Genomic DNA, 21,110 nt, shown 5'->3' with positions numbered 1-21,110 from the left:
AAAGTTATTGATTGTATTCTTATAAAGATGATGCTTACAAAAAATGCACAATCCCTAACTTGCATTCACCTGCACAACAGTACCATTGGTGAGTGCAGCATTGTATCCACCAGTACACCACCATTGATTCCACCATTGAATTAACCAGGACCATTGATTCCATCATTGCATTGACCAGCACCATTGATTCCATCATTGTATTTACCAGTACCATTGATTCCATCATTGCATTGACCAGCACCATTGATTCCATCATTGCATTGACCAGCATCATTGATTCCAGGATTGTGTTGACCAACACCATTGATTCCTTCATTGCATTGACCAGCACCATGGATTCCATTATTGCATTGAGCAGCACCATTGATTCCATCATTGCATTGACCAGAAGTAATGACTCCATCATTGCATTGACCAGCACCATTGATTCCAGCATAGTGTTGAGCAAAATCCTTGATTCCATCATTGTGTTGACCAGCCCCATTGATTCCATCATTACATTGACCAGCCCCATTGATTCCATCATTACATTGACCAGCCCCATTGATTCCATCATTACATTGACCAACACCATTGATTCCATCATTGCATTGACCAGAACCATTGATTCCATCAATGCATTGACCAACACCATTGATTCCACCATTTCATTGACCAGCAGCATCGATTCCATCATTGCATTGACCAGTACCATTGATTCCACCGTTGTATTAACCAGCACCATTGATTCCATCTTGTATTGACCAGCACCATTGATTCCATCATTGTATTGACCAGCACCATTGATTCCATCATTGTATTAACCAGCACCATTGATTCCATCATTGCAATGACCAGCACCATTGATTCCATCATTGTATTGACCAGCACCATTGATTCCATCATTGTATTGACCAGCACCATTGATTCCATCATTGCATTGACCAGCACCATTGATTCCATCATTGCATTGACCGGCACCATTGATTCCATCATTGTATTGACCAGCACCATTGATTCCATCATTATATTGACCAGCACAATTGATTCCATCATTGTATTGACCAGCACCATTGATTCCATCATTGTATTGACCAGCAACATTAATTCCATCATTGTATTGACCAGCACCATTGATTCCATCATTGTATTGAGCAGCACCATTGATTCTATCATTGTATTGACCAGCACCATTGATTCCATCATTGTATTGACCAGCACCATTGATTCCATCATTGCATTGACCAGCACCATTGATTGCATCATTGCATTGACCAGCATCATTGATTCCATCACTCCATTGACCAGCACCATTGATTCCATCATTATATTGACCAGCACCATTGATTCCATCATTATATTGACCAGCACAATTGATTCCATCATTGTATTGACCAGCACCATTGATTCCATCATTGTATTGACCAGCACCATTGATTCCATCATTGCAATGACCAGCACCATTGATTCCATCATTGCAATGACCAGCACCATTGATTCCATCATTTTATTGACCAGCACCATTGATTTCATCATTTTATTGACCAGCACCATTGATTCCATCGCTGCATTGACCATCACCACAGATTCCATCATTACATTGACCAGCACCATTTATTTCATCATTGCATTGACCAACACCATTGATTCACTAAAGCCGTCAAATCTTTCAGTTTATTCACAAACACCAATTTACAATAAAAACAATTGGATTTATTATCTCCATAGTCATATTCACCAGAACGATCAGATCCTGCTGTACAATCATCAGATTTCCAAAATTCTTGAATAGATTAACCAGAGTCGTTAGATTCTCCCAAAATCACCGGGACCATTAGCTCTGGCGCAGAAATTTACAAATTTTGATAGTTCGACAGCTCAGGGCCACCATTTTCAGCTTTTTCCCTATCGTTACTTCGTTACTTTTTCGTTACCCCTCGTTACTTGCGTTACCTCATCGTTACCGACCGTTACTTCATCGTTACCTGTCGTTACCTACCGTTACTTGTCGTTACTTGTCGTTACCTATCGTTACCTACCGTTACCACTTTTAGTAACAACGCTTTTTATGGCAGACATACATGTAGACTATGCTATAGTCTAAGACGAGTTTCATCTAAAAAAGGAACAAACGTGAAGAGGGGAATTTTTTTACGGGAGTGGCCGTTGTCTTAGACTATATCAATTTGGTAGAAAAGCGGAAATTTTGGATTTTGGTTAGCGGTGTGATCGGCCGGCCCGGTTCGAACAAATGTAAACAAACAGTCGGGTCTGACTGGTAAATCCCGCGGCAGTTCTTGCTGTGAATACAGATTGACCCGACTGGAATAATGATTCCAAAACAGAGCGACAGAAAGTTGTTGATCTGTTCGTGTCGAAATGTTTTATGCAATTCTTTAGCATTTGAGTCTCTTAGCCTAGTTAGTACTTTAGTTTGTAACTTCTTTGCAACAAGGTGTTTTATGTAAATGGTTTGTTTTGAATTTATTTTTAACAAGCATAACTCAGATTCAAGTAAGTATCATATTTTTCAAGAGTAAAAAGAGAGAAGAGGTAAGCAGTAAGGCTCTCTTTTATTTTGAAAGACTTATCTTTTTTTAATACAAACGTATCCACCAGGCTTATCTCCAGTGTATAAGGCTTGCTTTGTCTGATTGCTCTAGGAAAATTTTATTAGAGTGGCATGCATTTTTCAATCACAGCTCTTTTACAAGTGTAAGTGTGATGCATTATTTTTCTTTATCAAAATTTTTTTAATTTTTATAAAACGCATATATAATTGTTGGTTTTAATTTTTTGTCTACATGTATACTGTTCAGGCGAGAGCAATATAATTTGTCGTTTTCTTACAGGCCGCAAGCTAACGAAAAAAGAGGATCAGTTTGGTTTGCAAAAAAAGAATGAATCATACTTATATAATTAAAATGTATTGTGAATAATTATACCTGTGAAAACATCTGCAGTCTATAACAGCAAAAATCAGTAATTATACCAAACTTGTGAAATTAAAGATAATTGGTGAATTGCAGTTTTATTGAAAAATAGAGCATAAAATTCTGAAAAACTTGAGAAAGCTTTTAAATAGACCTTTTTTCAAAGAGGCCACCCTGTTGAATAATTATTTAGTCCAGCAGAAAAACAATGATAAAACCATGCATAATTATTACAATAATCATGGTACAGTAATTATGCATGGCTCTATCATTGTTTTTATGGCTGGACTACATAATTATTCAACAGGACGTCCTCTTTGAAAAAAGGTCTATTTTGGAATAAAGCAGTAGTCTACTAGTCACTACTACTAGTCACATACATAGCAATTTTTTTTTTTAAATCACCATGATATTTTGGGTGAAATTACAAGATTTCATTTTCACAATTGTAACTTTTTAAAGAGAATTATATCTGAGTTCATCCGAAAATCAAGGTATATATATACTTTTTTAGATTTTTCCTGTGTGAATGATTGCAGCATTAATTTTGATTTTTTAAATTTTAGGTTCAGTCCGGGCCGTAAAACAACAAATCAAATTGGTCCCACCTTATGGTCTTCCAAAACCTTTCAAGTCCAACACAGAAAAAATTCAATGTAAATCATTGTATGACTTTTTAGTGGATTCACGATGAAAAGCTTCAATTAATAATTCACGATGAAAAGGTGAAATTTAATCGTGAATTATTGTCAGATTGCAGCTTTTCACCGTGAATTCACTAAAAGGCCAATTTTTTTCCTGTGCTAAGTTTTCATATACTGATTATAATTTTGATAATTATTAAATATAGAAAAGTAAATATATAATAAACATTTCCAATAATGTTGACACCAACTTCAATTGTGGACAAAATAGCAACCATAATTCCTAGCGAGATAGTCATTAAGAAAAGACTTTTCTTTATTCATCTTCTTATTGACTGCTATATGTTAGTAATAGTTGCTATTTTGCCCTACTATAATCAAGAGGGCATTATATAAAGACATTATATTCAATATTTATTTTTTTTCATGCAAAAAAAATATGAATGAAATTTCTATCATATTTTTGGTTATCTTTTTTTTTAATTTTAAATAAATCAATTCATTTTTACGTGGGATTTTACAGGCTTGCCACTTGGATAATTTAAAAGGATATTTGAGTAAAGAAATTTGGTAGGTATTTTTTGCAAAGCATCTGTGTTTGCAGTCAAAAATGCCTTCTCGGCCTCAGGTCTAAAATTGAAAATTTGAACCACATATTTTTTGAGGAATTTTTTTTTACAAATACATTTCAATCGTCACAGTGACCCTACATTTTAAATTTAAAGTCATTTTGATCATTGGTTCAGGAATTATGATAAATTTTTATTTTTTTACAAGATTCAAAAAAAATTTGTGTTTTCACAGGATTTATAGTTGTAAAATTTTAGATGAAATTTGAAAACTATATCACAAGAAAAAAACAATTTTCTTGACCTTATAGATGAATTGGCAGTGAAAAACTGTAATCTTTCAATAATTACTTGGTGATTAGCTGAAATTTCACCGTAAATTATTATAAAAGATTTCAGCGTTTCACCTTGAATTAGCCTAAAGTGAACGGCAATTTTATATTTTGCATTCTGTGTATGGACTGATTGGGTAGCAGATAATGTTGCATTTCTCCAGAAGAATGTGGAGATTTGAAGTGAAAAAAGATTCTTTTCAATAAAATTTTTCTAACATCGTAAAAATTTATGGTTCAAATTTTCAATTCATGATATGCACCATTGCAATGTCTTCTGTTCCACCCAATAGCTGATTGGTTGAAAGTGGCGTATTGACTGCTTTTACGTCACTTCCAACCAATGAGCTATTGGGTGGAACGGAAGACATTGCAGTGGTGCATATCATGAATAGACCTGAGGCTTAGAAAGCTGTTTTTGAATGAACCAGCTGCTTGCTGAAAATATCTAGTCTAAAAGAAACTTTTTGTTCAGATGTTTGAAGTAACTGCTCTTGTATCATAGAAGGGTCGTTGTTCAGATGTTGTGGAAAGTGTTGTTTAGATATTGTGGAGGGTTTCCTTCAGTCATAATGGAAAGTGTTGATCAGCCCACCGTGGCACCGTGGAAAGGTGTTGATCAGCCACTGTGGAAAGTGTTGTTTAGATATCGCAGAAAGTGTTGTATAGATATCGCAGAAAGTGTTGTTTAGACACTATGGAGGGTGTCGGTCTGATATCGAGAAAGGTGTTGGTTGAATTTTGTAGAAATGCATTGGTTGAAATATGCCAGATAACCGCACCATGGTTTTTAAAATATATTGCTGGTACCACTGTACTGTCACTCAAGTGCCAAGCTGAAAAATTGACTATCAAAAAATATAAAAAGATAGCTAAACATTAAACTCAATCAAGCCCAACAAAAATAAACAGGAAGTAAAATCTATTAAAATTTAGGCCTTTTTTCTTTAGAAGAAACTTTTCAGAGATTGAAGATTTTTGACGTGCACAAAATCATACTCAACTTGAGACAGAACTGGAAAAAGTCAATATTTCAGTCTTAACTGACACTGATTCCTGCTACCATAAAAGAAACTACAAAATCCAGTGAATATAAACCTTACCTTTAGATGCTACATCAAGTTGAATCAAAGTTAGAATTTGTTTGTGGGCCTTGAGGAAAACAATCCCTTTCTAACTAATATTGTCAAAAAAGCTAAAGAAACAGCAAATGCATTTAAGTAAGGTCTTCAGCCTTCGAATTATCCTACAATAACTTTCTTCTTCACCAAAGAAAACAACCATTCTTTGGATAAAGTTCACTCCCTACTTGCATCCTTCCCTTCGATTTTGTGTTGTTTTGGTTTTCTCTACCAAGTTCGTCTATAAATCTACAGGGATTTTTCGCAAAAATCACCGACCCTTCTCCAAGGTCGGTAAGGGCAAAGATAAAATCAAGAAAAGCGCCAAATTGATATCGTCCGTAAACACAGACTCTATCCGCCGCGAAACATATTACGTTTTATAATATACAAACTATGTTATATCATAATAACATATTATACGGACGATAGCATCGTCTAACATACATGTAGTAGAATTGCCGCCCTATTTTGCGTAATAAGAATAATGGTCTGGAAATCGAGACTACATAGACTGGAGTCATTTATGCGTGTAATACCGTAGTATATATGTTATATGATATTATGATTTACAGGATTTAGTTTGTATAAACGACTGGGAAGAATCCGGTATTCCGGCCTTGTAGAATCCCCGGCTACTTACGCAGAAACTTGCGTAGCGAGAAAACAAAGGGTCCTTTTCTAAAAAAAAGAGTTTATCGGACGGGGGTGCTATTCCGTTAAGAGCACGAAGGGTATAGATTTAATCAAATTAATTCTTGATCAAGCAACAACACGTATCCTCGTATCAGCAGCTTTTTGATGCTTCAATCAGTAACGTAAATAAAACCTGGGACACACGGGACGAGATTAGCATCAACAAACTCTCAAAAACAAAATCAACTTTTTTTTTTGAGCGGGAAAAATTATAATTGAAATAATGACACTTTTCTTTTGTTTGGACAATGGAGAATAATTTCTTGGGAGAGGAAATTGTAATGTGTATTGATATCTCCTTTTATTTCAACCTTGTTCAACCGATTATGTGCGTCTCGATTGTTTTTCTAAACCAATCAAATCGATTATGAAATCAAATCAAACATTGCTTCCGAACAAGACCCCTAGATATTTTTCACAAAGGTGGAAAGTATAGTCCTTGAAGAGTCAGAAAACAACGTGTGTGGCGTTATTTGGATCAGGCACAATTTTCCATAATGGCGGATTTTAGATTTTCAACCCGTTTTAGTCCTCCTTGCTTGAAAAAAAAATTTTTTGACTTCAAACATAGACATATTATATACCAATCGATCACAAATTTTATGCTGATTAAAAAAAGGTCAAAACCATGGTCTGAAAATTTTGCTTTCAAGAGATACGAAGTACTTTCGCTTTGAGTTTTGAGACCATAATATTGACCTTTTTATTAATCAGCATAAAATTTCTGATCGATTGGTATATAAAATGCAGGGTTTTTAGCTCAAAAAAGATTTTTCTAGGGGGACGCTTATTCGAGAGTATTGATCTTTTTTTTTCAAAAGAAAGAAAATTAACAATGCGAAAAGAAGCAAAAGGCCTTTCTACACTTTTTATTTTCGCATAGCGAAAGTAATGTATTAAAATACCATTTCTGCGGCGAGACCGAATATTCTAATTGGGTGGAAATTATGGCGTGGGCGTTTGGCTGCGGGTGTACTGCGGGCAATATTCTAAAGGTGGACTCACTCACAAAGATAAAGAGCGCTGTAATCAATATACGCTAGCGCAAGACAAACTTTAAGAAGCCAAAATACTATTTTCTATATACAGGAACCCCCAGGAGTACTAGGGTTGCGAGCTGACATCATTTTCGCCACCGCAGCGAGACTCAGGACGAGGAGACAGCATAGCATCATGCAAGGATATTGGACAGGAATCTCCAATTTTTGCGCATGCATCGTCGTTGTTGTTAGTTTTTTTTGTTCCGGTGGTTGATATAAGATTCCGTAATGTTTGATTTTTGTTTTATGACGGGAGTTTCTAACGTGTAATATACTCTCGGGTACCTAATAACTTTTGATTGGAAGCAATTTACTTTACGGTAATTAGTTCTTTCAAAGTGAACAAAGATGGCGAAAAGATGAGCATATTTTTTTTTCTTATAAGCATTTACTTTATAAGAATCAAATCAATAACTCTTGATTGAAGGCAATATAAATTTCGTTAATTAGTTCTTATTACAAGGGGTTTCAAAATTGTATAAGGTGGTGGTAGTTAGTGTAAGCTATTAGTCCAGGAAAAAATGGCCAAAAACCCACCTTGAACGGAACTTTGTGAACCATGGTTTTTTAGCTTCCTATGTACCTATAGATCACGGTTTGGGATGTTTTCAGGCTGAATAGGTGATAAAACCCTAAAATTTGACCTAAAACGGGGTCTTTTGCTCAATCAAGGGTCCCCTTTACTAGTCGATTTTTCAAAGTGCTCAAATGAACAAATATCTGATAGAGCTCGAAGTGCTGAGCAAGAAAATGGGGTCAAATGCTTAGTTTTGAACATCCGTTGCGGAGCTAGGGCCCGCCAAAGTCGTCAAAATGGCCATTTTAGATCTCGAGATAATTCAGTTGGAAATTCTTTGAAAAGTGCATTTTTTTGCTGACTCAGCACTTTTTATGGGATTTGTAAGATCTATAAATGGAATTATCTCGAGATCTACAATTTGTAACCCAACAAACCATACCATTTTCTTGAAGTACTCTTTCAGGGCTATCCAGCGAAAGTGTCAGAAATGCCTGAAAATTTGAAGGAAAAATGCTGACGTCAGCAGAAAAAGGGCTAAAACGGCCATTTTGACGACTTTGGCGGGCCCTAGCTCCGCAACGGATGTTCAAAACCAAGCATTTGACCCCATTTTCTTGCTCAGCACTTCGAGCTCTATCAGATTAGCACAAAAGTTTGTTCATTTTGAGCACTTTGAAAAATCGACTAGTAAAGGGGATTGATTGAGCAAAAGACCCCGTTTTAGGTCAAATTTTAGGGTTTTATCACCTATTCAGCCTGAAAACCATCCCAAACCGTGATCTATAGGTACATAGGAAGCTAAAAAACCATGGTTCACAAAGTTCCGTTCAAGGTGGGTTTTTGGCCATTTTTTCCTGGACTATATGGCTAGTTTAGAAAAAAAATTTTCCGGAAAAAGTTAGCTATTGCTGAGATGCATCTTTCGCCCAACTTTGGTCAACATCGGTCGTTTACTTTTAAAGATATAGCGATTTCATGATTTATGACGTCATAATTTGATGATTGTTATACTATTAATTCACAATTTCTTTAATTATTGTTCTTTGGTGCAATAATTAATTAGGTAGCTGGGCACTACAATTTATTTGACGTCAAATAGTTAAGACATGAAATTGCAGCTTCACATGAAAATGAAAATTTTCAGTGGAAAACTCTACAAAAAATAACCAAAAAGCTGTTTTTTCAAACAAAAATCAACTACTACAATCCATCTATTTGACCAAAACTCATCCAAATGGCATCGGCACCACTATCCGTACTACCCAAACGAAAAGCTGCTTCCAAAAAAGTCGCACCAAAGGATGAGATCATTATTTGTACCGAAAATCGCTGCGTCGCTGATAATGATAAGGACTCGCTGATCTGTTCGAGCTGCAAAAGATCTGTTCACTATCGATGTTGCCTGCTTCCTGCGTTTGCAATACAAACAATTGAAGATAATAGACTCCAAAAATTTATTTGTATCAATTGCGTTGAAGTCCCGACTAAGCTGCTCGAACTTGTCCCTAAGAAAGAAAAAGCCCAACCATCCCTTCAAACACAAAACGAAATGAAAAGACTTCGTAGAGAAATCGATGCATGTGAGGGAATAATAAAGAGCAGTAGAGAGTTCGAAGATCACCTAAAAAAACAGCTCGAGGACAAAGACGCCGATCTCCAACTTTTGAAAAATGATCTTAAAGCTGATCCTGGCCTGCATACACTTGAGTTTGCAGAAAAGAAATTTGAAAGAAAACTTGATGAATTCAAACACAGTATCCTATCAACGATAAAAGATGAATGCCAGCAAGCTTTGAAGTCCTATTCAGAAGTCGCCAAATCTGGTCTTCCTCAGCAGACGAGTGATACAAGCGGAATCAAGATTGCGATAAAACAAGCAAGAGACGAAGAGATAGCCCACGAGATGGAGAAGAGAAGAAGATGTACAAACATCATTGTGCATGGAATGAAAGAACAAGAGCAGGTATGTGATAATAGTGACACACCCAATCATACTAGGGACTGTGAATGGGTTGAAAAATTAGTAAAAGATCTTCATGTCACCTCTAAGATAAAGAAAGTTTTTAGAATAGGGAAGAAGCCCAACCGTCCACTATTGATATGCCTCAATAGTGAGGAAGATAAAGATAAGCTAATGGGAAATCTCCCGTCACTAAAGGGAAATGAATGGTATAAGGGCATAAGTATCACGGAAGACCTCTGTAGATCTGACCGCGAATGCTATAAAGAACTGTCCCAGCAGGCTAAAGACCGAAATCGTAATCTCACCACGAATGAGTTCATTTGGAGAGTCCGAGGATCCTCAAAAAACGGATTCGACCTAAAGAAGGTTTACAAAAAAACGACACTAAACAACAGCCGAACCAACGTAACAGACAACAACCCAACCAGCCAATAAGGCCAAACAAAAATGATAACGAAGATAGCTCAAATGAAAACCCAACAAACCAAAACATGAACAAACCTACAGAAACAACCCCAACAATTAGAGAACTTAGGATAATTTACACAAACGCTGACCAAATGACAAGTAAAAAGAAAAATGAACTGTTAAAAACGGTAATCGCAGAACAACCACATATAATTGCCATCACTGAGGTAAACACCAAACGAGTCTCCGAGAGAAAAGATCAAGACTACTCTTTCGAAAATTACTCCACACCATATAAAACAAATATTGGAATGAAAAAAAGAAGAGGAATTATAATACTAGTTCACAACTCCATTGAACACCTCATCCTACAAATAGAAACAAAAATTCGATTTGAAGAGGTCTGTCTGATAGAAATAGCAATGCAGAACAAAGACACGATGTTATTTGGCTGCTTTTACAGAAGCCCAACCAAAACCGAAACAAACGACTACGATGAAAATAACAACAACATGAACAAGCTCATAAGAGATCTCTGCTTAAACCCAAAATACACTCACCTATGTCTTGTAGGAGACTTTAACTACGGAAAGATCGATTGGAAACATTGGTCTTCCCCATGCGAAGAAGATAGCAACGAGGAAAGATTTCTCGATGCTCTAAGAGACTCTTTCTTATACCAACATGTCCTCGAACCAACACGCCGACGTGGAACCGATAGGCCATCGACACTCGATCTCATCCTTACAGGGGAAGAAAACCAAGTCTCTGAGATAAAATATCTTGCCCCACTCCATCTCAGTGATCATAGTGTCCTCTTTTTCAAATTCTATGGCTACTTCACTCTCAAGGATGAACTAAATAGATATCAATATAACAAAGCTAACTACCACCTAATGCGAACCCATCTGAGCCAAATGAACTGGTCCACCAACTTCATCCAGCGGTCAGTAGAATTAAATGTAAATGAGAGCTGGGACCTGTTCCTAAAGCAAATGATTGAGCTCCGAAACCTTTATGTGCCAACTTCCAACAATAACAACAAAGACTTGTCAAATAAGATCAAAAAAGGCAAATGCCCATTAAATCCAAACACTTGTTACCTAATTAATGAGAAACGAAAAGCACATAGAAAATGGATCAACTCTCTACATGATGAAGACACTGAAAGATATAGAAGAGAGTATGTAATAAGCCGTAATATCGCCAAAAGAGCCCTGACTCGATCCAAAAGAGAATTCGAGAAAAAGATTAGCGAACAGTCCAAAACAAACCCAAAAAGATTCTGGAAATACATACGTAGCAACCTTAAAGCAAGATCTGGAATCCACCCTCTGCTTGAGAATCCAAATGACGAAAACTCCATTAAGTATGACGATAAAAGTAAAGCTGACATTCTCCAGAACCAATTCTGCAGTGTTTTTACACGTGAGCCACTCGAGGAGCTCCCTGAATTTGATTCTAGGACGGATAAAGAAGTTGAGATCAACATACTCACTGAAACTATAAGGGAAGAACTAAAAAAGTTAAATCCAAATAAATCCCTCGGCCCAGATGAGCTTCACCCAAGGATGCTCAAGGAGCTTGCTGAATACATCGCAGAACCGATTTTCCTGATAATGACAAAATCTTTCAATGAGAGTTGTCTTCCGAAGGACTGGAAGCTTGCAAACGTATCACCTGTCTATAAAAAAGGAAACAAAAACATAGCAGAAAATTATCGTCCGATTAGTTTAACATCTATAGTTTGCCGAATAATGGAAAAGATTCTGAAAACCCATATTATGACATATCTTGATCAAGAGAAATTACTATCTAGCAAACAACATGGCTTCATCAACCGCCGGTCAACTGTAACACAATTACTAAACTACCTAGATGCTTGCACCGAAGATATTGGAAACGGTAAAGCCGTAGACGCAATATACTTTGACTTTGCAAAAGCATTCGACTCAGTTCCTCATCAACGTCTCCTAATCAAACTAGAAGCATATGGGATAAAAAACAAGTTGCTTGAATGGATCAAAGACTTCCTGAAGGATCGATCCCAGATTGTCAAAGTAAACGGAGTTGAATCGGTGCAAAAAGCAGTGCTCAGTGGAGTACCTCAAGGTAGTGTCCTAGGGCCTACCCTTTTCGTTCTTTATATCAACGATCTACCAGATTCCGTTAAGTCAAAATTATTCCTTTTTGCTGACGACACCAAACTCGTCAATAAAGTGGAATCAGTTGAGGATGCACTAGTAATACAAAACGATATTAACCAACTACAAAAGTGGTCCAAAACATGGCTATTAACTTTTCATCCTAATAAATGTCATGTGCTAACCCTAGGAAAGCCAAATATTATCAAACATGTACACGAATACACACTAGGGGATAAAATCCTTGAACGTGTATCATTCGAAAAAGATCTTGGTGTTATCATCGATAAGAATCTGTCCTTTGACCAACACATATCAAATCAGGTGAAAAAAGCTAATTCAATGGCTGGTCTTATCAGGCGGACCTTCACGTACCTCACTCCAGAACTGTTTCGAAAACTGTACGTAACATTTGTCAGACCACACTTAGAATACGCCCAAGTTATCTGGTCACCAAAACTGAAAAAACACGCGAGATTGATAGAAGGTGTTCAGCGACGCGCATCTAAAACAGTTGAGACATGTGGACAGCTAAGCTATGAAAATCGAATGCAAAGAATCGGAATAACTAGTCTAAAATACAGACGCGAGGTAAGTGACATGGTTGAGATCTTTAAACATCTAAACTACTATGACAAATCTTGCATCCCTAAGAAATGTAACCAGCGAGGGAGACCTATGAACGCACGACTCTGAATTAGTAGTAATCTTTGGGAACGATGGTGTTCGCGGTCCGCAGAGTAACTCCCTATACTATCGGGGCATTAAGCAGTGGAATAGTTTGCCTTCAAAAGTAGTCAACTCATCCTCAGTGGAAGAATTTAAAGAGACCCTTAGTGTGGCCTGGAAAGCTAAAAAGTTTGAATATGATTGAAAGTGTCACTATTGTTGCATACCTGTCTATATTATAACAATGTAAATAATTAACCCAAAATGTATGAGTGATTCATAGAGGCCCATGTGTCCGCACGGTGGCCTGCGAATTTGTAAAACAATATTATTATTATTATTATTACTACTAGCCGATCGAATTGTGGCCTTAAATTGACATCATCAATTTTTTAAAAAAAATTTTACTTAACATACGCACCTTGAATGTTTAGAACCCGGTTGTGACCTAACAGTTTAGGACAATTGCCCGATCGAAGGCCGCTTTTAAATCGAGAGGCGCATCCATCTAGGGACGTTTTTCCGCCTCATTTGCTTTCATTGGACGACACTCGGACGAATTTTGAGTCTGCCCAATAAAAATGGCTGACGGGGCTTGCCAGAAAATTTAAATGAAGATTGCAAACGATTTTGTCGGTCAATTTTAAATTTAAATTTTAAATTTAGATTTCTTTAATTTTTAGAGTGCACTTTTTCTTTCTCACACCTCAGGCAAGTTACGGCCTGTGCAAAAAATTCGATGAATCGTGAAGACCGTGACGGCCTTTTTATGGGAAAATTTTTTGGCTATTTTCACCTTCATATTGATACCTTTCCAAAAAGTCCTGTTACAAATTCTGTTACAGCCATTAAGGCAAAACACTTTTTCCTGACGTCAGCAAAAATTATAAATACTAACATCTCCTAAAATATTTATTTTTTGCATCTCACCAATAGCTAACTTTTTTCGAAAAAGAATTTTCAAAAAAACGATGACGTCAGCAAAAATTGCGAAAATCCTATTTTGCTGATTTTTGCTGACGTCCTCAATTTTTCTGAAAGTCATGCCATCAAATTATGACGTCATAATTCACAATTTCTTTAATTATTGTTTTCTGGGGCACTATTTAATTTGGTCACAACCGGGTCCTGAAAGTTCAAGGTATATGTTAACTAAAAATCCTTAAGTGGATCCCTTAAAATGGGTGCTATTGCTCTCATTTTTGCGATTTGTGTTTTTAAAAACTTTAGACACGCCCTAACTCACCCGAGACAGCCGTAATGACAGTTTACGTAGAAAATAGCGGCGGTAGAGTTTGGAACAAAGACCACCAAACTCTACCAGCTGTAAAATCTTTTCGACAAAACACCAGCGACTAGAAGTTTATGGTCTATGCTGTAAATCAAATGGTGGTAGCGGTGGTAGTAACTGATTCCTGTTTCAAAGGACCCACTATTTTTGAAACAAAGAGACCGATCTGTTAAAATAAAATCAATGCATCTATCCTCTTTTGACTTTAAAGCATGTTGATGGATTTTTTATCAAGCTCGTCAAAGAAAATTTTTTAGGTTTTGAAATGACGAGTTATTAAGTCATCGGCACTTAAAGAGTTTTCCAACGTTAACTCCTCCTAATTTTTCAGTTTTTTTTTCAAAGTGGCGATGTTCAAACTTTAATTTCAAATGCTATCTTTTCAACTTTTTTAAACTAGGTCCTCAATAAAAATTACCAGCAGCCGAAAGTTACCCTGAGTATCAGAGGTTAAGTTTTCAAAGAATATATCAACCTCTGAAGACCAATAATAGAAATTTTATCGCGCATGTGTCAATCTAATCACTGTAGAAAGAATCAAAGATGAAGAGCAAATATTACCTTATTAATGTCTAGCAGACTGTATCAGTATGCAGTTTACTATTTACGAATTCCCCAGAAACCTCCAAGTGTAATCGAAGTGAGTTTCTTTCGAAAGAAATCTCTTACATGATCCCCAAATGTATAACAGTAATTACTAAACTATTAATTATGGAAATGGCACTTTTAATTGAATCGAAATAATAGACAGACTTTATGTTATGATTCTCTATCACTGACTCTTTTTAAAAAGCATTGATGATATTTTTTGTTGTGTTTTCAACGACGGGAATAAAAATATCAACTTTGAACCTCATCCAAGATCTTGGATGGTCGTCATGGTTACTTTTGTCTTTGTTGATTGCGCGATGAATAGAATCTCGATTCGTCGGCACAGCGTCAATATATGATTTTGACCTGTGCTTTTCACGGTACATGGTCATAGTATTTGAGAAAAAAGAGAAATTCCCCAGAAAGTTTTAAAACCACGCAATCTACTTGTAAGTGCTCTAAAGGAGGTTCGAAGTGTAGAGTTTTAGCTCTGAGTTTTAACGCTAGACGCATTAACGCTTGTAGTTATGGAATGTCCAATTCCAAAATTCAAGGTATGAGGCCATAACTCGGAAAAAGTCTGATTTTTCGTAAAACGGTTTTATTAACTCGGAAAAAATTATCTCGGGAATACTCTTCCAATCCTCTCGTGTATGTACTGGCCAATTTCCCATCGGAGAGGAATGAGTGATAGTCAACTTTTTATGTGCAACGGGTGCAATTAAGCTTGAGCGTAAAGCTAAAAATATTACGGTTGGACCCGCCAATCCCTGGGTTACCAACCTCGTCCCCGTGTATCCCATGTTTACATTAGTCTAATCGAATTGACTAAGAATACCCTGTTGTGTTGATAGATGCAAGTTTCCCCCTCAGTGGGGAATCTTATCAAAACAAAGCATCCTAAACAAAAGATCTGACGTTACAGAATTACACTGCAGTGCAATATCTTCAAAACTGTAACATGCTAAAGCACTGGACTCAACTTCAGACAGGCACGGATTTGAAAGGTTGATTCGCTTCGTTCGCTGCAGCGACCGTTGACAAGAAAAAGAGTGAAGTTTTCCTATTTGGGTTTTCTTATTTTGCTATAATAATAATTGCATGACTGCGCAAAAAGTTTTTTTTTAGAAAATAGTTTGCAACATCAAAAAATAGTATGTAAAATCATAGCATTGTAACACCGTAATCCACACGCCATAATTTTTCATTTAGTCATATTATCTTACAATATAACGCTATCATACATCATATGATATAGTATGTTTTATGCACAGCGACTTCTATAATATCTTATACCGGATATTGCCATTTTGCATCAATTTCGTGAAAAAAAATAAGTACAGCTCGAGAAATTCAAGAAATACCGTTTTTCCAGCGAAAATCGGCTGTTCCGGTGATTTTTAGAAAGTTCCGGATTCAAAAATCAGTTTAATTGACAATTGAACCATGCTTGATGGTAGGCATTGCCATTGATAATATTTTTCTATGAAAAAAACAACGAAATATAGGGAAAAAGTCTGATCAAAATCTGCAAAAATGGCGATTTCCGGCAGATTTCCGGCATTTTCGACCGGAAAAGAATTTTTCTCAAAAATCGGACTCGGCAATGTTTTCTTAATACGCATCTTTGTGCAAAAAATCAGAAAAAACTAATGATGAAATCTCGAGAAAATGCCAAAAAAAAACGGTTTTTCCGGCATATTTCCGAAAATTGGGCTCTGTCACATTTTGGGCATTGCCATTTTGCATATTTTTGCTAAAAATCAGAAAAAACTAATGAGCCAATCTCGAGAAAAGCTGGTAACAGTAGACGGACGAACAAATGGACGGACGGACAAAGGTTAATTTATAGGACCTCAGTGGGGGGAATTTCTTAAAACAAAACGTCATAAAACAAAAGATCTGACATTATTTGATTATTTTCAATGGGGACAAAAATTCGGGGTTAATTTCCCACCAGGGACGATATTTTGGACAATTTTTCCAGTGGGAGGGGTTCCCAGTGGGGCTGTGAGAAGGGGGTGTGCTATCAGTAAGCATATAAAAAGCTAATAATACGCAGGGAACGAGGTTGCTGGGTTACCAGACTCCTCGCTGCAAAATCCTTTACGCGGTCTTGCAAAATTCCGTAATCTAAACCTTTCAGATGTGAAAGTCTTTCCCAAGATAGCTAACTCGAAAACTTGTGCGCGAAGAATAAATTCCTAGTTAACTAACTCAAAAAAAGGTTTTGTGAAAAAAAATCCGAGTTAGCCAACTCGAAAATTTCTTTTGCGAAAAAAAAGATTCCAGTTAATTCTAACTCGAAAAATCTTTTTTGGAAAAGAAAAATCCAGTTAGAATCGAGTATACGTCATAATTTACATTTTTATGACGTCATAATTTAGCTAACTCGAAAATTGCTAACTCGAACTTTTCTAACTCGAATATACGGGCCTCCCTTCAGAGCTTTACAGTGCCGGAAAAAAATTTCTGCATCTGGGAGCCAGCTAAGGGCAAACCATAGGCTACGATTTTATGTGAAATACACTTTGGTACAGGGTAATATACAAACTGTCGAACATCTACAATGTCGAACAACTGGGCTGTCGATTATGTGAACAATCACTAATTAATCACAATCACAATTAATGTCGAACAAGTGGGCGTCGAACAAGTGGGTGTCGAACAACTATAGATTGTCGAACAAGTGGGTTGTCGATCAAGTGGGTTGTCGATCAAGTGGGCGCCCATTTGTTCGACAACCCACTTGTTCGACAATTTTACAAATTTGTCGAACAAGTGAGTTGTCGAACAAATGGGTTGTCGAACATGTGACATATCACCGCTCAGCCTCCCGTCGTGCAACGCACTGAGAGGCCACAGGTGCCAAAAAGAACGGTCGTTTGAAATGCAGCAACCTCATTGGTGGAAATTTGATAAACAGCTGCGAAGGAGCGCTGGGAAGCAATCAGTAGAAGAGACCACTTTCGTTTTTATTGCAGATTTTGATATAAACTTCTCACAGGGATTACTTGTCAATGTAGGGGCCATTTGTTTCTTACCTCAAAACTTCCACTTTTGCCATTTTTTCCCCAAATGCCACCATCGTGTGAAACAAATGGAAACCGTGTTAAAAATGGCAAAAGTCTACCATTTTGCGAACTCTTAGTTACGTCAATAATTGCCGCATAAATTATGTCGGAAATATAAACAAACTAACAAGAAAACGAAAGTGAAACGCATCGTAATTATGCATTCGATTATTGCCGCCATTTACAATAACATTCTTCCACTTTTGACCCAGAATGCAGAAACAAATGCGAATTTCTTTTTGCTTGGAAAAGCTTGGCAAACTTCCACTTTTGACACAAAGAACACAAATGACCAATGTAAATTAAGGTGGTAAAAATGTAAGTATTTTTTAACACTTTTGAACACATTTTGATGAAACAAATGGGAAAAAGGTGGCATAAGTGGCATAAGTGGCATAAATGGTGATGAAACAAATGGACCCGTACATGTACATATGTAATGTGTAAACTTGTCAGCATTTTATTGTTGTGAAAGAAAAGATAAAAGAGGTAAGACTAGCCTAGTTTCTAATCCTGATATAGGAGTTTAAGTTTAAACTGTTCGGTAGATGCTTTTGGAGCCGGGGGGGGGGCACTTAGGCAAAAATGGATGATGGGTAATATTCGATTAGTTCGATTGTTGTTCGACTGGTTCGATCGTCGATTCTGTTCGATTGAGATTGTCTGGCTTTATTCTTGCAGCTTACCAACATCCAAGCTCTCAAACATCACAAGCCAAATTAAATTACTTTCGATTTACCATTATATTTTAGAAATTATGCGATGAACAATCCGGGGGTCAATGAATCGACGATCGAACGCAATCGAACTCAATCGAACATCAATCGAACGCAATCAAACATCAATCGAACGCAATCGAATATCAATCAAATCTGAAAATTGCGGTAATATTCGATTGAGATTCGATTGCGTTCGACAATCGAATTTCAATTGGTCGATTGCGTTCGATTTGGTTCGATCGTCAATTCCGTTCGATTGAGATCGTCTGGCATAAAGTACAAAATCAAAAAACAAAGTATCACAAAGTAAGATTAGGAAAAGGCCATCTGTGATGAAGTTCATCAGGTTATATTTTAGAAAGCAGAGCAGCATTCGTTGGTAGCCAAAAAAAGGACACTTTTTCCCTAAAAAGGCTGTTTTTATCAATATTTTAGTTATTTCAGGAGGGTAAAAGTAATAAAAGTCAATACAGAAACAAGACATAAATTCAAAAATAAACTTACAGGTTTTGATCTTACAATAAAAGGACTTTTCTTCGCTCACAATCCATCAATATCAAGATCAATAATCCAGCACTACCGTGAGAGTGGGTAACTTGCATCAGTGGAGGCTAACATGCATAGCACTAAAATAAATGACCTGGCTGGTCGTTAAAATAAACTATATTCAGCTCCGCTCGCAGCTCTACTCTACCATTTTTGTTTTGATTTAACTTTGTATTTTAATGACCAGACAGGTCATTCTTTTGAGGGTTATGCATGTTAGCCTCCACTGATGCAAGTTACCCACTCTCACGGTATAACACCACAATAACTGAAGGAAGTTTTACGAGTCGAAAAAGTCAAAACCACGTGCTCAAAATCTGCCATTATGAAATTTTCCCGCGGATTTATTTTTGCGCACTAGTACCAGTGCCCCTAGACTGACAAGGTCTAGTTGATTTCCGGGTTGATTACTTTTGTGGACTTACACAAATGCCAGGTTGAAAATAAAAAAATACTTTTTAGCCCCTTCGGGGGCTTTAAGCTCAATGACCATGGCTAACCCAATAGAATCTGCCAAGGTTGTTGGAGGACTATTTAAGTAAACTTATCTTATTTTTGTTAATGCTTTTATATGTAGGGAGAACAAACATTTATGTTGTTAACTACTGAAATGTATAGATAGATAAACTCTCACTTACACGCTTTTTTTTTTATAAGAATGGTGTTTTTCCATTTCATCATGGATATTCTGGATCCGATATTCTTAACTTTTTGGCGAAAATCATCCAAAAATATTCTTACGGTATTCTTAGGTTAAGATCGAAATTGGCAATCTACGGTTTAAAATGCATTAAAAATGTCATTCTTAGTTGCTAAATTCCATGATGCTGATATTCTTATTATATTCTTAATTTTTTGGCCATTTTCATCATGGACATTCTTATAAAGTGTATTCTTATAAGAAAAAAAGCGTGTATTCAAATCTTTTTTCTTTTCGAATTCGAACTTGTTTCCAATCCCCGTCAAGAAGATAAGAAACCCTCTTAAAATACTTTCAGTTACTCTGGAATTCGAACAAATGAGATTCCCCGCTCGAGTTCGAGTTAACCCCGAGAGTCAACTGAAAATAAAACATTAGAACACGCAACCTTTTCCCATGCCTTATGTATTCTTTTTAGAGATTTGAAACCAGGGGTGAAACTCGATAGTGGATTAAGGAAGTAATTATTTCAGAAAAGCCAAAAAAAAGAATCAATCGTTCAGTCGTTGTTACAAAAATATTGGGAGTGCGAGAAAAGATATTGGACGAGGCTCAATAAATAGGTAGGTTCTGTACGAAAAAAAAAGAAGACTCCGTTTTATCCGTTTTATTTTTTGAAAAAACAAAATCAAATATTTTCCATAAAAATAAGATTAATGATAAAATGCGCTAATAAGTATTATTCTAAAAATATTCAACAAAAACAAGATGGAGCAAAAATGCAGAAAACAAAAGAGAAAAAAGTGATGTCAGTTCAGGCGTGTTTCCTTAAAAAAAAAACGTGTTAGTTTCTATAGTTTTACTTCGATTATTAAAGGTTTAGTTTTTAAATAAGAGTGATATCGTTTGCTTACTCGTCAATTTTAATTTGCAAGCTTTTTCACATCGAATTGACACGAATGTGGAGCAAGAAAAGCATTTTTTATGCTTATATAAGCCACTGTCCTGATATGAAATATGTGTCTGATATGAAACGGGAACACTTCTGTAAAAATAAAACGTTTAAGACTCCTGATATCCCTGATTTGTGTATTTAAAGATTCCTGCTCTTTTTTTAATTTCATAGGACTTAATTTCCAAGGTAAAAGAAAAGGAAGGTCAAAGTTGTCGGCCCTCAGTTTTGCACTAAGATTCAGTGACTTAGAGGGACTGTAAAATGCAAAAAATAATA

The 21,110-nt window shown here is 36.4% G+C and overlaps 2 protein-coding genes across 2 annotated transcripts in view; both read right to left on the bottom strand.

Moving 5' to 3' along the window:
* Nucleotides 1-19,242, bottom strand: part of LOC136808934 (uncharacterized) — a 29,525-nt gene extending 10,283 nt beyond the window's left edge. The window contains exon 1 of the mRNA XM_067065495.1: nucleotides 19,198-19,242. The gene's annotated coding sequence lies outside the window, so the exon portion shown is untranslated. The remainder of the gene's footprint in view (nucleotides 1-19,197) is intronic.
* LOC136808964 (uncharacterized PPE family protein PPE40-like) lies at nucleotides 141-733 on the bottom strand. Its single transcript, XM_067065536.1, has 2 exons — nucleotides 692-733; nucleotides 141-452 (listed from the first exon to the last, which is right to left on the bottom strand). Exons 1-2 carry the CDS (start codon nucleotides 731-733, stop codon nucleotides 141-143), a joined length of 354 nt encoding a protein of 117 aa, XP_066921637.1.
* Nucleotides 19,243-21,110: the final 1,868 nt, after the last annotated feature.

Source organism: Clytia hemisphaerica, unplaced genomic scaffold (assembly GCF_902728285.1).
Source record: "Clytia hemisphaerica strain Z4C2 unplaced genomic scaffold, Clytia hemisphaerica genome assembly, whole genome shotgun sequence".
Taxonomy (NCBI): domain Eukaryota; kingdom Metazoa; phylum Cnidaria; class Hydrozoa; order Leptothecata; family Clytiidae; genus Clytia; species Clytia hemisphaerica.
The sequence above is the reverse complement of the archived record's forward strand: the minus strand, read 5'-3'. Positions and strand labels throughout refer to the sequence as shown.